General features: G+C 39.5%; 2 protein-coding genes across 3 annotated transcripts; one reads left to right on the top strand and one right to left on the bottom strand.

Moving 5' to 3' along the window:
- Positions 1-11,150, bottom strand: LOC144629894 (FAD-linked oxidoreductase DDB_G0289697-like). Of its 2 annotated transcripts, XR_013566431.1 has the most exons (9): positions 10,886-11,150; positions 9,563-9,673; positions 6,764-6,944; positions 5,123-5,216; positions 3,707-3,883; positions 2,845-3,041; positions 2,039-2,195; positions 757-1,583; positions 1-139 (listed from the first exon to the last, which is right to left on the bottom strand). XR_013566431.1 is itself a non-coding variant. In XM_078488145.1 (8 exons), exons 1-8 carry the CDS (start codon positions 11,078-11,080, stop codon positions 1,349-1,351), a joined length of 1,347 nt encoding a protein of 448 aa, XP_078344271.1. In that variant the 5' UTR covers positions 11,081-11,150; the 3' UTR covers positions 353-1,348. The 2 variants fall into 2 exon arrangements, 1 of the variants encoding a protein (XP_078344271.1); XM_078488145.1 differs by lacking the exon at positions 1-139 and having other exon boundaries at positions 353-1,583.
- A 120-nt stretch (positions 11,151-11,270) lies between these two features.
- Positions 11,271-14,239, top strand: LOC144629907 (uncharacterized). Its single transcript, XM_078488157.1, has 3 exons — positions 11,271-11,871; positions 13,025-13,126; positions 13,959-14,239. The coding sequence occupies exons 1-3, from the start codon at positions 11,557-11,559 to the stop codon at positions 14,028-14,030; spliced, it is 489 nt and encodes a 162-aa protein (XP_078344283.1). The 5' UTR covers positions 11,271-11,556; the 3' UTR covers positions 14,031-14,239.
- Positions 14,240-15,985: the final 1,746 nt, after the last annotated feature.

Genomic DNA, 15,985 nt, shown 5'->3' with positions numbered 1-15,985 from the left:
ATTTTTTTATTTGTCAGTAAATAAAAATGGGGGCTTTTTGGATACTTGCGTAAGATTTGCCGAGATTGACACTTGCTGCTAGGAGAACGAAACACGTTTTCACTCTCTTTCCTATTACCTCTTCTTTACTGCGTCTTATCTAAACGTTCCGTGATGGAAACAGACTCGCAATAATTTCAGAAAAGGAGCAGCATTATTAAAGTTTTAATGACGTTTCAACAGCAACGCCTGCTTTCGTCAGATGATAAGGACGTACTTGTGCAATACGGAATAAAAAATTTGGTCAAAATAATTAAGGTGGAACTTTGAAATTCTCAGTAATCTTAAAATGGTAACAGAACAATCAACGTAAGGCCAAACAAAATCAAAATCACTTTGTCATGGTATTTTATTACAAAATGTTGGCATTTTATTACAGCATTAATGAGGAGTTTAAAAAAACTGCAGACTTTTACCTTTTTTGGTTTTGTTTAATCTAAAAACTAGTATACCCCAGTTACGAATGCAAACCAGAACGTAACCAGAAGAGTTAAATGAAAATACATGAGGCAATTCGCTGTTTTCACCGTTCCCATAATACATCTTGTTTACCCCCAAAATTTTTGCATAAGCATTGTTTTCAATTTCCCTTGGGATTTACGATGACGTACAATCGTCCCAAGAGAAATTGAAAACAATGCTTATGCAAAAATTTTGGGGGGTAAACAAGATGTATTATGGGATCGCGAAAAAAGCGAATGGCGAGGTGCTTTAAACATCGCAAGCTATACCGTGGAAAGGAGATTAAACATGAAGTTTGTATTAATGAAATAAGGGAAGTGGTCACAACAAGGAAACTCGAGGAGGACTCGCCTAGTTGAGAGGTAGGGGAATATACAAAACAAAATCTATCTGATGAGCTTCGTGGAAAAAATGAATTCAAGAGGTTTTTTCGAGCCTGTTGTTGAGTGGGCGCTATACAAGCAAAAAAATTGGCCAGTTTTTTTATAGATGCGTCGGCCGTTACGCAGCTTCTTTAAAGAAATCCCTTTAACTCACGGTAGGGGTGTGGGGAGGCGGGATGTACAGGTCGTACACACGACTCCACAAGCTTTTAGCTGCCTCGTACCCAGACACCTCTCTCTTGTTTTGGGGGACATGGGCGCGCAAGTCAGTCTTTATTACAGCGAAAATCAAGGCTCCTGTGGAGGAGGCTGAGCTTTCAGGTTTAATTATTATCGTGTTTAAATAAATTTTATCTATCTATATTTTTTTGCTGCCTTCCTCCACAGCTAACAACTCTGTACCAGGACTTCTGGCTGCGCTTAGTTTTACCTGTAGTATCTTTAAAAAATATCAAGGGTGTCATCTAGCTGCAATTCTGCAGACCCTTTTCTGGATCAATATTTATGTTCTGATGGAAAAAGTTTTCTGGATCGTACTTCAGTTTCAACTCCTTGAGTCTGTTGTGGTCTTTTTCTGCCTCAGCGCCTTCTGGGCAGATTCCATATTTGAACAATTTCTTGTCAATGTTGTCAGTCCACAATTTCACAGCGTCAAAGAAGTTTGAGTCGTGTATTGCAGCTACAACACCAATCCAGTATCTGTCGGGGGAAATATTGAAGATTCAAACAGTTAAAGGACCCTAGTCAGCACGCCTTGAAATTTCAGTGTAAAATCCGCCATTTTTGATGCCATCGAAACAGTGATAATTGTATGGTGAAGCGAAATCTTATTACATTGCCGCACGTTGTGTTACTGGAAGTCTGTTTAATGACCTTCTGCAGTTTCTCAACGATCTCTTTCGTTTAGACGTGGTTTGCGTGATTTTGTTTACAGAAAATCCTGTATATCAACAAAAACAAAGGCGTGGCTGACTATTGCTTTAAATAATTTTAAAGATTACCCTTGAACCAATCAACAAGAAGCAGAAAGAATTGACAGTCTTCGGTCTGTTTTTGGTTAGAAAAGGTTGCCCAAGTTTTATGATTATGAACTATCTTGTGATCAGTTGCCCTTACTGACTTGAGAACTGCTCTAAAGGAAGATTCTGACTTACTCTGCTTGTCTGAAAGGAAATGGGCTACTCTCAGCTGGAATTTCCTTCAATTTTCCTCCAAGACTTGATATGTAAATGTTGGAGTCAGTTATGATGCGTGGATCGGGCGCTTGGCTGATCTCATCAAAGACGATATCAATGCACTCGTCAGTTAGTTCTAAAAAAAACAGCAAACATACGGGAGCTATGCTCGTTCTGTTAAAAGCTATAAATGAATACACCGGTAACCACTGTATTCGAGTTGTCGCCACAGATAGCATCTTAAAGAATTCAGCCCAAAATTTTTCACTGGCAAGTCTATTGTTTGTAATCCATGTCTATCCTTCTCAATCTTAAGCCCATTTAAACAATTTTTGTGGCACTCACCGGCGCTGCGATTTCAGCGCAATTTGAGCGCAATATATTGCTAGAATTTTTACCAAATGTGATAAAATGAAAAGAGGTTTTGTATCAGAGCATTCACATGCGTCTCATAAAAAGCTCCTATATGAAAGGGGGGGATGCTCGTCGGATATTTTGAAAAGAGCCCCTAAAAGAGACCAATTTGGGTGTGGCTCAAGCTTTTCTTGACCCCTAAAAGATACCAAAAAAACTAAGAATAGAATTTATATTTGTTTATTTCTTCGTGTGCAGCCCTAAACGAGACCATTGTGGCTAAAAATATTTGACGTTTTGCCCGGAACAACCTAAGCGAGACAAAAATCCAAAATTTACACCCCTAAGCGAGACGACGAGCATCCCTGCCCCTTTCATAAGCAAGCCCCCCCCCCCCCCCGGAATTAATACACTCACGGCCTTTTACACACCTTTAACAAAATTTCCCATCGTAGCATAGTAAACACGCCCTCTGGCAACCAGCCAATCACCGCTCCTCTGGAACTCATCAAACGGAACAGGCTTCACTTTGTTCACTAATGGCTTTGTCAGACTTGTTAGCTCCATGAGTAGAACACCTCCCTCCTTAGGTGGGCCAACGAACAGGAAACGACAGAGAGCTTGAGGTCTAAAAAAAGAGATAAATGGAAGATGTAACAGAAACACTGCTGAGACAATAACTACTTTGTTGAAGCTGGGCCATTCCAAATAAGTGGTGTAAAAAGTGAGAAAACAGTTATGGCAGGTGCTATTACAGTAGAACCCCGGTAATGCGAACTCTGAAGGAAAACGAAAAACAGTTCGAGTAAGCGGAGTTTCAATTTATTTTGTCAAGTCAATAATTGATAGTTTACTGATTTTTCAGCACTTTAGTATACAGTACAGTGCAAATTGAACTTGTCTCGTCAAAACCTCTAACACGATCATACATTCTTATAATAAGAGTGGAAAATGGCTGTCAAATACATGATCTGTTCGTTGCTCTAATCAATGGGCAATGGCATGGCGAGTTGCAGGAACCAGAGTTCGAGTTATCGGGGTAAATTTGACCCAAATTTTGATGAAGGGAAACAAAATTAAGTTCGAGTTAGTTCTGTTTCATTGGCGCAAAGGGTTTTTAGTTGATTCATATATTTTATGGGAAGTGGGATTCCTAAGATGGCAGGAACCGGGAGAAAAAGAGTAAAATTTTGCAACATTTCGTTATATTTTGCGAAGAGGAGGGAACCACCCTGTCCCCCTGTACCCCTCTGCACAGTAGATTTTTTCTCCAGAGAGGTGGATAACACTTACCCACTGCGCTTGTAATGCACCATCAGGTAAACAGAAAGTCTGTTGTCTGCCTTCTCACGAACAAAGTCTCGTATAATTTTGAATGCATCAGGTGCTTTAGATATAGGATAATACAACTCTCCTCCAATTATATTGTCTGGAATATCATAGAGCTGATATTTGATGGAGGTTACCACCCTGTATGAAAAATAAATTAAATACATCCAGAGGGCTATGTAGCTGTAGCTCTTTGTACACATTGTGAGTCTAATGTACTAGGCAATACCAGGCATCACAGGGATGCAATGTGCACAGCAGGGCAATACATGCAAAAGGCTGGGTAGCTGTAGCATTTTATACACATTGCAGGCCTATGATACTAGGTAAGGCCTTGCATCACAGGTATGCAAACTGTCCACACAGAGTGCAATGCATGCAAACGGCTATGTAGCTGTAGCCTTCTGTATGTATTGCAGACCTAACTGTAAGAACCTGGCTATCACATTGCAATAAAGGCATGAAATGTCCACATAGGGTGCAATGCATGCAAAGGGCTATGGAGCTGTAGCCTTCTGTATGCATCGCAGACCTAAGAACCTATGTAACACATTGCAATATAGGCATGCAATGTCCACATAGGGTGCAATGCATGCAAAGGGCTTTGTAGGATGTAGTCCCTCATGCATATTGCAGGCCTATGGCACTAGGCAACACCTTGCGAGTAAGTTGTCTTTCTCATTCACTCCCCTTTTGTTGGTCCCTAGTCTTCTTCCTCAGCAGCAGAGTTGCCTGCGGAGGAGGCTACCTTGCATTATAGGTATGCAATGCACGCAAAGGGCTATGTAGCTGTCACCCTTTGTGCTACATTGTTCAAATTAATGCTTTATTTAATGGCTTGGTAGCTAAAAAGTACAATCTTGGACAAAACTAGTTGACACATACGCATTTCGCGCATTTTTCACAAATGTCTCGACTTGAAAGCGGGTTAATCTTATCCCCCTTCCCCCCTACTCAATGTTGTTTCTTGGGGTTTGCGGCTCGACAGGCTTTGTTTTAAAAACACTAAAGCATTTTATTGAAATGTGGGGAGGGGGGTTGCAAAACTGAACTCCTTTGGCTAAATAAGTGGAAAGTTGCTAAGTGTTTCAACAGTTTTGTCCAAGATTGTAGTACTTCCCGAGACATCACAGACTGGAAAACACTGGTATGAAGTATTTCTGTTCCAGTCCTTATTAACGGCTTTACATAATATAGTGAAAAGTTACACAACATGGTTACCACATCAACTAAAATTTCTCTTTTAATTAAAATAAAGTTCAAAACAGCCACCATGTCAATGATCAATGAGAAATTAAATCAAATAAAAGTTCATGACATTCAAGATTGAGTGACTGCTGTTTGATTTGTTCAGTTAAGTAACACTGAAGTTGGCCTTACCCAAAATTGGATCCAAAGCCTTTCATCCCCCAAAACAATTCTGAATTTTCATCCTCAGTGACTTTTATAACATCTCCAGAAGCTGTAACTAGCTCTGTATAAAGAACAACATTGGAGCAGTTTTAATCAGTGAAAATTAACATTCATTACAGTAACACTCCACAGAACTGTTCAAAACTAGGCTTATTTTGTGGTGAGAATCTCATCACTGCCAACTCTTATCTTAGTATAGTCAGTGGAGATTGTCTGCCATTGCAGAAAGGAAAACACTGTACATGTTGGTTGATTATTTTTAACTTTATGAGTCCATTATGTTCGAAACTGTTTGGGCATTTAGTAATGATAAAAGCTTTCGAAACAGTCTGTATTGTATCTGACCTACAAGCAGGGTTGGAAACTAAAATTTCGGAGCACTCGCCATCTGGGCGAGTGACCTTCAAATTGCACTCGCCCAGATCACTCGCCCAGTCTCCTCCATTTAAGAAAGGAAAATTTAGCCCCTCACCCCCCACAAAAAGTTGAAATATATATCTTAAATTTTAAATCACGTTCGATACTCATCGTGCCACCGTTAGTGGTCAATTGCGATACAGACTGCAATCTATTTTTTCAATGAAAATCGCCAAAAATAGACGTTACTCCTTAATAAACCATGAGTACACTTACTTCAAAAGTTGAAACGCAGTTTTTAATTTGAAACGTCTTCCCAAATGCAAAGTGTCGAAATTGTGCAGAAAAAGAGTCAAGAAAATCGGGAAATAGCGATCTTGCCGCATTTCGCGGCTCGGTAGACGAGTTAGTGTGTTTATGTCCAGAGGTATTACTTTATAAAGGTACGAACTACGAACGCAGCTTTGTTGGAGATTTCAAAATGTTGGTAGGCTTGTGGACAGTGTCACTGTGTGGATTAATTCGAAGTTTTTTGAAAAATTTAATACTAGTAATACTGGATATGAAAATCGTACTCGCCAAACCGGGCGAGTGATCCGTGATTTGTACTCGCCCGACAGTTTTCACACTCGCCTGGGCGAGTGGGCGAGCGCTAATTTCCAACCCTGCCTACAAGAGATAAAAATATTTAATTTTGGCAGCCCTTCTGCTGTTGTTGTCACAGTAAAATGATGACTATCACTAATAAACTAAATGATAATAACTATAATTATTATTAATTATTAATTATGAGGGATGCAATGAAAGGCAGGTAAGAGTAGAATGTAGAGATTGTAAGAAAAGGTGTTTCTGTTGATTGTTCACTCTATGTTCGAGCAACTCCACATTCTTTGGATTATTATGTCATGCCTAGTCATTTCTGCATATATTGTTTAATCATTTAGCCATTCTTGTTGCCTCAAGTGCCAGGTTTATGCCCCCTTCCCTTCCCCCTGGGAGTGTTCTATTATGTTTTATCATGTTAAATGGGGGTCGTACCTAGAGGGGGAGGGCAGGAGAGCAGTTTCCCCCACCAGGAAAACTAAAAAACTACGAAAGCTTAAGAAAAAAAAGAAAAACTATATTTTTTTAAAAAAAAAACCAGGAAATTTGGAAATTTGGAAAACCAGGAAATTTGGCCCCCGCAGACAAAAATCCTAGGTATGGCCCTGTTGGTGAATAAAGTATTTTCAAAGATGGCCATTAGCTTACCAAACTCCAAGGCATTATCAGCAGTACAGCCATAGGACCTGCTCAAGAAACTTGTCCCTCCCAGCAGAGTGAAACCTGCCACGCCCAGCTCTGAGTAGCTACCAAGGGGTGTCACTAAAGAATGACGCACTGTTTCCTTGTCAACGTCACTCATTTTTGCACCTGCACCCACAACAACAACCTGAAATGGTTCACATAAAATAACACTGATTGAAAACATGCCACTGGTCGGGTGTAAATTGAAGGCGTAAGCGCAAGAAACGCACTTTGTGTTTTGGCCAAATTGAAAATTGTCACAAACAACTCCAAATTTCGCACGCAAGTTCGTTTACATGTGCTCAACACTGCCCTGTATTTAATTTTGCTGGTCTTTCCTTCGTTTTCGAAAAATAACACATGCAAAAAGACAAGGTTTTTGCTTGCGCGGCGTCTTTTGAATTTTCTTTTACAAACCTTTTGTTTCTCAAGACAATGAAGTCAGCTAAACTTTTAGGGTTACAGTCCTAGCCCTAACGCAAAAGGTAACCCCAAGGCCGTAGGGTCGGGATTAGAGTTTCAGATTAGGGTTACAGACTTAGCCCTAACGCAAAAGCCTAGCCCTAACGCAAAAAAAAAAAAAAAAAAAAAAAAAAAAGTTTAACACTAACCCCAAGGGATTAGGGAGTTAAGCCGTTTCAAGTTAAGTTTAGGATCAGAGTCAGCCTCAACCTTTTATAGATCGTGCTTTTAATGCAGTAAGCTTTCACGCCAGTTTGCTTGCAGCTAGCTTTTACTGCAGTCGGTTTGCAGTTATCTAGTTTTTGTTGTTTCGGGCAAGACTATTTTACTCTGTTACCGTTAGCTGTAATTTGCCGAGGTGAAATTGAAATAAAGACTGATTGTTGATTGAATACGTTTGCTCGTGTTGTCACATTATACTAGTTTTGCTTTCAGTTGAGTGCCGCCGGCTTGCTCTCACTTCCATCTCCACTCCTTACATCATCACACATCTACAAAATCCCGCGAAAACAAGATAAACTTATGAGGTTTTCATTCGCATGAATCGATAGATTCATTGATGAATATTTAATGAGACACAGAAAATATTTTGCGAAGGGAAGGTGCCCTGGGGAACATATAAAGAATTTTTTAAAGTCTAAAACCAGGTCACTTCTCGGCAACTTTGTCGCGGCAGCACCCAAGCGGATCCTGCAAAACTCGCGTTGACGAAGTTCCCGGCAAGAAACCTCTTGTTTTAGACTCTCTATGCCGCCAGGCTCAAAACTACCTCGGTTTGTGCAACGTTTTTTTCCGAAGCGCTAAACAGCGCTGTTGTACAAAACAAAGGCAGAAACATCACTCAGTTCTTCGAGCGATGCTGTAAACTTACGGGTATTCAGACTTAATGATGTCCTTCAACCACCTGGCAGCAGCACTTACGCTAAAACTAACCAAAGGCTTCAAATGATTTTCAGGAACAAACGGCCATTTTTTTCTCTCTCTCTTTCCTCTCACGTGACGCCTATCAGGTGACATCGCGTCACAATGTGTTCAGTCCAGTCCTTTTCTTAAAGCGAATCCTCAAAATGGTGGATAGGAACTAAAATCATGGCTCTGACACGTTTTTCAACCTCCCCGGACAGTTAAATAACGCTAGAAGGAAAGATTTACACGCGATGTGTGGAAAAACTCATGCTGCTGGCTGACTGTGGAAAACGTAAGCTTTGCAAAATGCCTTTGTTCTTTGCATACGTAATTTCTAAAAAACGAAGCTAGATTCAGCGAATTTGAATACAGATCAATGTTAAGCACACGTAAACGAACTTGCGTGCGAAATTTGGAGTTGTTTGTGACATTTTTTTAATTTGGCCAAAACACAAAGTGCGTTTCTTGCGCTTAGGCCTTCAATTGTGGTTAAAAGTAAGTGTAAGCAAATATTGGAAGCTCAAACAAGATAAGTATCATGAGAATTACAGTCGAACCCCTATTAAGCGGCCACCCATTAAGCGGCCACCCCCTATTAATCGGCCAGTTACTTAAGTCCAGAAAATATTGTCAGTATAATACTGTAAATATAACCCCTTTTAAGCGGCCACCCCTATTAAGCGGCCACGGCCACCTTTCTGCCGTCCCGATGAGCGTTCTTCTATTGTTTTTACCTCTATTTAGCGGCCAATAAGAATGTCATATACGATATTTAAATTAATTTCCAACAAGCTCAGAACGCGACGGCCGATAAAATCATTCAAACACAGGTTTATTGTCGTCTTCCTGTGATTCCGTTATTCCTTTTCACCTTATTTTGAATTGAAATAATGTTACCTTTTAAAAAGACCTTATGCTAATTTCTGACAAACCCCTATTAAGCGGCCAACCTCTATTAAGCGGCCAGTTGCCATTTCCCCGAGGGTGGCCGCTTAATAGGGGTTCAACTGTAATGGTCAAATTTTGAAAACAAAACTATTCAAATGTGTCTAGATGTAACTATCATCAAATGTGTCTAGATGTAACTATCATCAAATGTGTCTAGATGTAACTATCATGAAATCCAAAATGCATATGGCATCAACTAGAAGTGCAGGTAGTTAGCCGTAGGGTGGAAAAAGAGAAAATTGGCTAAAAAGTTTTGTGTAGTGTACCCGAAGCGACACTTTTGTCACATGTCCGTAAAACCAAGTGCTTTATGTAGAGTCCACCCGGCCATCTTCTAATACAGATATTGTTGTGTTCCCGAATTCTTGGTGTGTTTCTTCTCTTACAAGGGACACTACAGATTTCTTCATACCAAAAAAGTGTATACACATTGTAATTTGAACATACCTTGCCTTCCACATCCACTGTGACAGTATTTAAGTCAGAAAGGTCCATTACTACAGCACCATCTGCCAGTACAAAGTCACTGTTCTTTGCCGCACATACGCACATCTCAAGCTTATAAATATGGAGGAAAAAACAATGTTTTTTACTCAATGTGTAAGGTTAAATCTGGCATGAAGTAAAATAAATGGAACAGTGATCTAATTTTGCTGTCCTTGTCTGAGAAATTAAGACAAAACACATTTGATATTATAACAGAATTTTTTCAAGAAAGTTTAAATGACCTTGCATTTAAAAAGTAAAATGCCTCATATATATTACACTGGGCAGTTGTATAATAATAATAATTATACAGGAACTAGGAAGTAAATGTACCTTCCTAGTTGATAGCTGAAAAGCAGGTTTTAGGTCACAATAGTCCTTGTGAGTTTACATGGTGACCTTTAATAAAAAAAACTAAGAAAATGGGGTAGATTCTTTCACTCAAAAATATGGGTCTCACAGAATTCAAATCGAATCCTGCAGGTCTTGGCATCTCAAAATAAATCTAAATAAAGTCTTGATTTCTTTTGCAAGTCAGACTCTGAGAGAAGATAGTAGTCTCCTCATCCTCGTCACAGATTTACCATTAATAATAATAATAATAATTAAAACATATTTATACAGGATTGCTGGCAGCTGCTTCAGTTTTAAGAAAAAACTGGTAATAAGTGCAGGGCCTGTTATAAAATGTAAAAAATATGTATGAACAATTACAATATTGAAAAAATGCTACATTAAAAATATGCTACATTCGCCACCCCTTCTGAAGGTACACAGTAAACTTGACAGGTGCGTAAACAAGGCTTTCAATATGGGGGGTGGATCATATTTCATGTCAGAAAATAGACAATTTGTATTTCATACAGTACGTGTCTGTACAGTTGAGGACCATGAAATCACAGTCTACGGAGAATTTAAACCTTGATTCTTTCGTTTACACCTTGAGCAAATCAAAGCCTAGGGAAGGGAGGGAGGGATCCTTAATAAGGCACATTTGATCCCGGCGTTCAAAGAACGTGGTTCCGATCATACAAAGGCCACAACTGAATGTTTTTGTGAACCAGTACACGAATATTAGAACCGATACAAAAGACCAGACAATACACTACAACTAGACAATGACTCCTAAACAAAACCAATACATATTACCACACCACTGACACCAGGAGAGAGCCCCGCGCGCCTTCCAATCCTTGTAGGTCAAGCAAGTATGATCCCAGGAAAAGAAACGATTTAAAGTGAATAAATCCGATTACAACAGAACTGACGCATAGATGAACTCACCTCGTTCTGTACACAGAACTTGATAGTGTTCTTTACATCTTCAACAGTCGCTACCCTGACGAACGCGGCTGGTTTGCGCGTTCGAATTCCAGCATTCCACGTTTCGTCGATCTCCTGTTGATACGCTTTCTGATTTTCTGACCTAAGAATGATTTTCCCTGACAGAATACTTTTCAACTGTGAAAAATCAGCCATCACTAGCTTTGCAATGAAGTGCTTTTACGCAAATTTTGAGAGCTAGCAATAGCCCCGCCAAAGTCATTAACACAATCAGCCAGGCGTTACAATCATTCAACCGAGGAAACACTCGACAGTTCATGTACCTGGGGATGAGTTGGCCAGGTGGCTTAGCAGCCGCGCAGTTATGAAAATTACCGGGAAATGTTGGAAGGTCGTGAGTCTCGTGAGACGGTCGTGCTGGAATTTCACGGCAAAAGAGAACAAAAATTTTCTGGAAATCCACAAGTTCATTTCCACGCAACTGTCGAGTAAGAAGAAGCAATCCGCATGTCGAGGAACTAAGTTGAGGAAATAAGATCTCAAAATCTTGACAGAATATTCTCGATCGCTCGTAAAAACGTGTATGGTACAAAAAATTCTGAACGATGTAGATCGATATCGATCAATTGATTCGACGATTTATACTGCAATCATTTTCCAGTACCTGACTTATGCTTAGACGTGGTATCTCTATAAAGTCGTCAACTTTCATCATTCGACGTTTGTTCAACATAATGTCATCAAAAACACATGATTTGCAAACTTCTTGCAAACTGCGGTGTAATGGAATTGGTCTCTGCCAATCAAGCCAGTGCATAATTAAGTCACCGTTTAGAACAGTTTCTTCTTGCTCTACAAACAATGGACAAGGAAAGGTAACAGATGAATCAGTGGACTGCAAGTCGAGAGAAAGAGGAGAAATACAATGGCATAAACTATCTGATGATGAAAAAAATATTTATTTTGCTCACAAGACTGCATGTATGGTAAGCCCAGAAAATTCAAATTCCTTGGTGAAAAAAACTCTGCCAAAGGCATGACTTAAAAATGCCAGTACAGTCAACTCTCGCCTTGCGGACACCCCGCTATTGCGGACTCTAGCTATTACGGACAAAATCCAGATCCCCGGCGAATAAGGTTTGACTGGAAATGACTCCCGTTATAACGAACTCTCGCTATAACGGACACTAAACGACGCCCCGAGCTTGTCCGCTTTAACGAGAGTTGACTGTATACTGTAAAATTATGGTTATAAGCCCCCCCCCCCTCCGCCCACTTATAAATCCCCCCTCTGGTTACAGGTCCATCTACCTGGAGATAAAAAAATACATCCGGTTTTGAACCCCCTAGATATAAGCCTCCCTGTGCTGGATGACAGTACTGAATAGGGCTAAATGCTGCGTTCTTTCAACTTTTTAACTTACAAACGTATTTAGACCAACACTGATGTGGCTCCAACCGATTTCTTTTTTTTTTTTCGTTAATAAGCCCCACCCCAGATATAAGACACTCTTTTTTTATAAGCCAACACAAAACGCCTTAAGTAGAAAGTTGTATAAGCCTAGGGCTTATTACCGGAATTTTACGGTAATCAACATGCAGTTACCAGTCTTTAAATAGGATCAGGGCACCTTAATGTTGGTTGTCCCAACAATAAGCAAGTACCTTTTCTAAACTCAGGGTTGGATTGAGCTACTTTGAGAGTTTTTACGGCCAGTCAGTACCCCTGAGGCTGTGAAGGTTTGCAGTGAAGGAAATTTTAAAGTGCTCAAAAGTGGAGAGCACCATGTTAACATGCAATAACTCCTTACAATGCCATCATGATTATATTCATGATTGCTTGCAAATTCACGTTTCTTTTATACACTAGGAATTGGTCTATATTTAGTTTATAGAAAGAAAGATGTTGCTCAATTCAAAACAAGAGATAAAATTGATGAGTCACAATAGATAACTATTTTTCAAGAAAATGACATACTGGCGAACTCCAGCTGTAGAGAAAAAGCCACCATTTTTTAATGTCTGCACACTAATCACACATTGAATTAGGCACAGTAGGATGTACAAAGCAGTACAATGGAATAAAAGTAATTGAGGGACGAACGTTCAGAATTCTCAAACTCATTTCTGTTTTTGTAGAAAGGGGAAAATAGTTATGCAGATCCTGTCACTGGTTATATGGTCTTCACAGAAGAATTTCTTATGAAACGTAGGAGTTGTTGTGGAAATGGCTGCCGACATGTAAGTTCTTTCACCTTGTCACTTAACTTTATTCTCAATGTTGAGATCAAACAAATATTTAACACCACTAGACAGATCTATAAACATACCATAAAAATAACTTTTTATTTTTTAGTGGGTATGGACCCACCTCTGGTCATTTGAAATTCCGACTGGGCAGGGGACCTTGAGAACCAAAATTTTCAAAGGAAAGTAGGGAGCCTTACTGGAATTTCCAGAGGGGTGGGGGGATTCAAACCAAAAAACCTTTTGTGGGAGGGGTATGGATATTTGCTGGAACAACACATTTTCAACTTTAAAATAATGCCTTTCGATTTTTACATGTATCACATTATTAGACCTAAAATAACACTTGAACTCTGCTCAATTGACAGTTTTGTTTTTTGGCTGCTGTCAATCATCTTAGCAGACTTCTCAGGAAAGAGACACTCACATCAGCAGGTTCAAAAAATCATGCCTGTGGGTTTTGATGGGTTATACATGGCTTAACTAATTCACTTTCAATTCACATTTGTAAAGTACCATGTACAACTAGTGTATTTGGTGCTATTAAAGAATTTTACAAAAATTTAAACAATTTTAAAATTGTTGATCCAGACCTCAGATAAGGGGGGGGGGGGGGGGGTGATCATCCAGACCCTAGAACAAGGGGGGCTGCTCTTGAAAAAATTTTCTCGGCACTTCGGGCCTTTATTTGTTCTAAAAATAAGGGGGGCCTGGGCCCCCTTGGCCCCTCCCCTAGATCCGCCACTGAATGCTGTATATTTGAATGTTTGGTTTCAGGAGAAATCACTTTAAAAATTAAACATATTTGTTATTTGTTATGTTGTAGTGTCCATATGGCCATGAGAATGTACCACAAAGTCAACGGAATAAGAAGTTTAACTCTGCATTTTATGTGTGAATTCAGATGGAAAATTTTGCCCAATAATTTATTATATATCATCATGTCCACCTCCATGTAAGAAGAATAGGGACCGAATCAAATGTTCAGCCACCAGAGGTGCAGTGAAATCAAAATGTAACTTGTTTATGAGGTAAAGACCTTAGCTAACTGGGACATCGGTTCTGTTAGATAAAGAGAAACTAAATAAATTATTGACTGTCATGGGAGAGGTTTGAAAAGTGATCTGTGCTTTGTGTGGAATTGCCATTTCTGTTTGTTTGTGTTTTCATTTGTTTGTTTGTTTAAGTTTGTTTGTTTGTTTTTTTTGGCCAAAAACCAAGCGAAAATGATCTTATTTACAAGAGACATTCAACTAGCTTGCACACAATTTTTCTTCCAACTTGCAACCCAACAAATGTTGCATTGCCAGTTTCCAATTTAACATATAATTGGGGAGCAGGGATGGCGCAGTGGTGAGAGCGCTTGCCTCTCACCAATGTGGCCCGGGTTCCGGCCTGGTGTCATATGTGGGTTGAGTTTGTTGTTGGTTCTCGTCCTTGCTCCGAGGGTTTTTCTCCGGGTTCTCCGGTTTTCCTCCCTCCAAAAAAACCAACACTTTCAAACTCCAATTAGATGAGGAATACACGGCCCCACAAGCTTATAGCTTTAATCCTTACCGTGTCTAAATAAAGGTAATTTATTTATTTATTTATTTATAACGATTAACGCATATTTTTCAACATGCAAAGCAACAAAATGTTGCAAGAAAAGTAGAGCTATCTCTACTTTTCGCAACGTTGCAAGACAAGTTGCTGCGTGTGACATGCCAATCGCAACTTGCAACGCAATTTTATTACAATGGGCCAATCAGAACGCGTCCTTTGCTCGCAGGAGATTGTAAGATGATAATTTCTAACGTGTCTGTGCGTTGCAAGTTGCAATGTTTTTCAGTCGTCAACGTTGTGTTGCAAGTTGCAAGGAAAATTGCCTGGTGTAACATGGCCTTTACTGCAACTGGGGTATTAAGAATAATATTATAGCATGGACTTCATGTTTTTAGTGTAGTGTTTGAACTACACTTACCTTTGGTTGTGGGTGAGGAAAAAGTGCTACCAGGATAACGCTAGGTGTGGACTAATGCTCACTGAAGTGGAACAAGCGTGCCATTCATTTCGAAAGATCGCCTTTCAAAAGATCGTATGTTATTATATGCAAGATTCAAATCCTCGCGTTTCCCAGTATGAATTGCAAGAATTTCTTGTCTTTCGCCGCAAAAGAAACAGCAAATACATTCCAAAAACTTCGAGTTGCAAGTAAAGTTTATTTTGTCAAACATGAAAGCGAAAGTTTTTAATGTACCACGAGTAATTTAAAAGCAGCATGCTCTTTTCCTAAAACATCAACAATCGGTCACGTGACGCATTCTTAATAATAAAAACAACATCCCGTCACGAGTTGATCTTTTTCTCATGTTTTCTCAAGTCTTTCCTTCCATGAATGAAAATTTAGCAGAAGAAAAAATCAAATTTCCAGTTCCTCACCCTTTACAGGAACGTAAGATGAGCAGACTTGAGCAGAATTTCTTTGTCCTCGTGGAATTTTGATTTTGAGCAGAAAACTTGATTTCTCACGGGCATACATTGCCGCGAGCGTCATTTATCACGTGATGCATTTGTCCCTTCATCGGCCATTTTGGAGTTTATAGAGTCTACGTAGCTCGAGTGGTAGGAAGCGATTCATTGCTAACCTCGCGAGATCATGATTGATTATCACGAGTATTTGACTGTTCACATTTTATGTAGAACACTGACAAAACAACTTCTAACATTCCTGTGCAACCCATGATCTTTTCTTACTTGCTTGCTAACAATATTTTATTGTGATTCCAGAAAATCTTTGTACCGACTCCACAGAGGTTCATTGAAAATTCGGATGGGGGAGGGGGTCTCACAATTAAACTTTTGAAATAAAGT

Source organism: Oculina patagonica, chromosome 1, assembly GCF_052425735.1.
Source record: "Oculina patagonica isolate OP01 chromosome 1, crgOcupat, whole genome shotgun sequence".
NCBI classification, from domain to species: domain Eukaryota; kingdom Metazoa; phylum Cnidaria; class Anthozoa; order Scleractinia; family Oculinidae; genus Oculina; species Oculina patagonica.
This window is presented reverse-complemented; position numbering and strand designations above follow the sequence as displayed.

Bases quoted from the DNA above. Each gene is read 5' to 3' on its own strand.
- LOC144629907 (XM_078488157.1), top strand. From the start codon at position 11,557: ATGCTTAGACGTGGTATCTCTATAAAGTCGTCAACTTTCATCATTCGA. The intron at 11,872-13,024 runs GTAAGCCCAGAA...CTGTTTTTGTAG, and splicing joins CTCACAAGACTGCATGTATG to AAAGGGGAAAATAGTTATGC. The intron at 13,127-13,958 runs GTAAGTTCTTTC...GTTATGTTGTAG, and splicing joins GTGGAAATGGCTGCCGACAT to TGTCCATATGGCCATGAGAA.
- LOC144629894 (XM_078488145.1), bottom strand. From the start codon at position 11,080: ATGGCTGATTTTTCACAGTTGAAAAGTATTCTGTCAGGGAAAATCATT. The intron at 6,945-9,562 runs GTATGTTCAAAT...GAACCATTTCAG, and splicing joins CAGTGGATGTGGAAGGCAAG to GTTGTTGTTGTGGGTGCAGG. The intron at 5,217-6,763 runs GTAAGCTAATGG...TTCTTTATACAG, and splicing joins TGATAATGCCTTGGAGTTTG to AGCTAGTTACAGCTTCTGGA.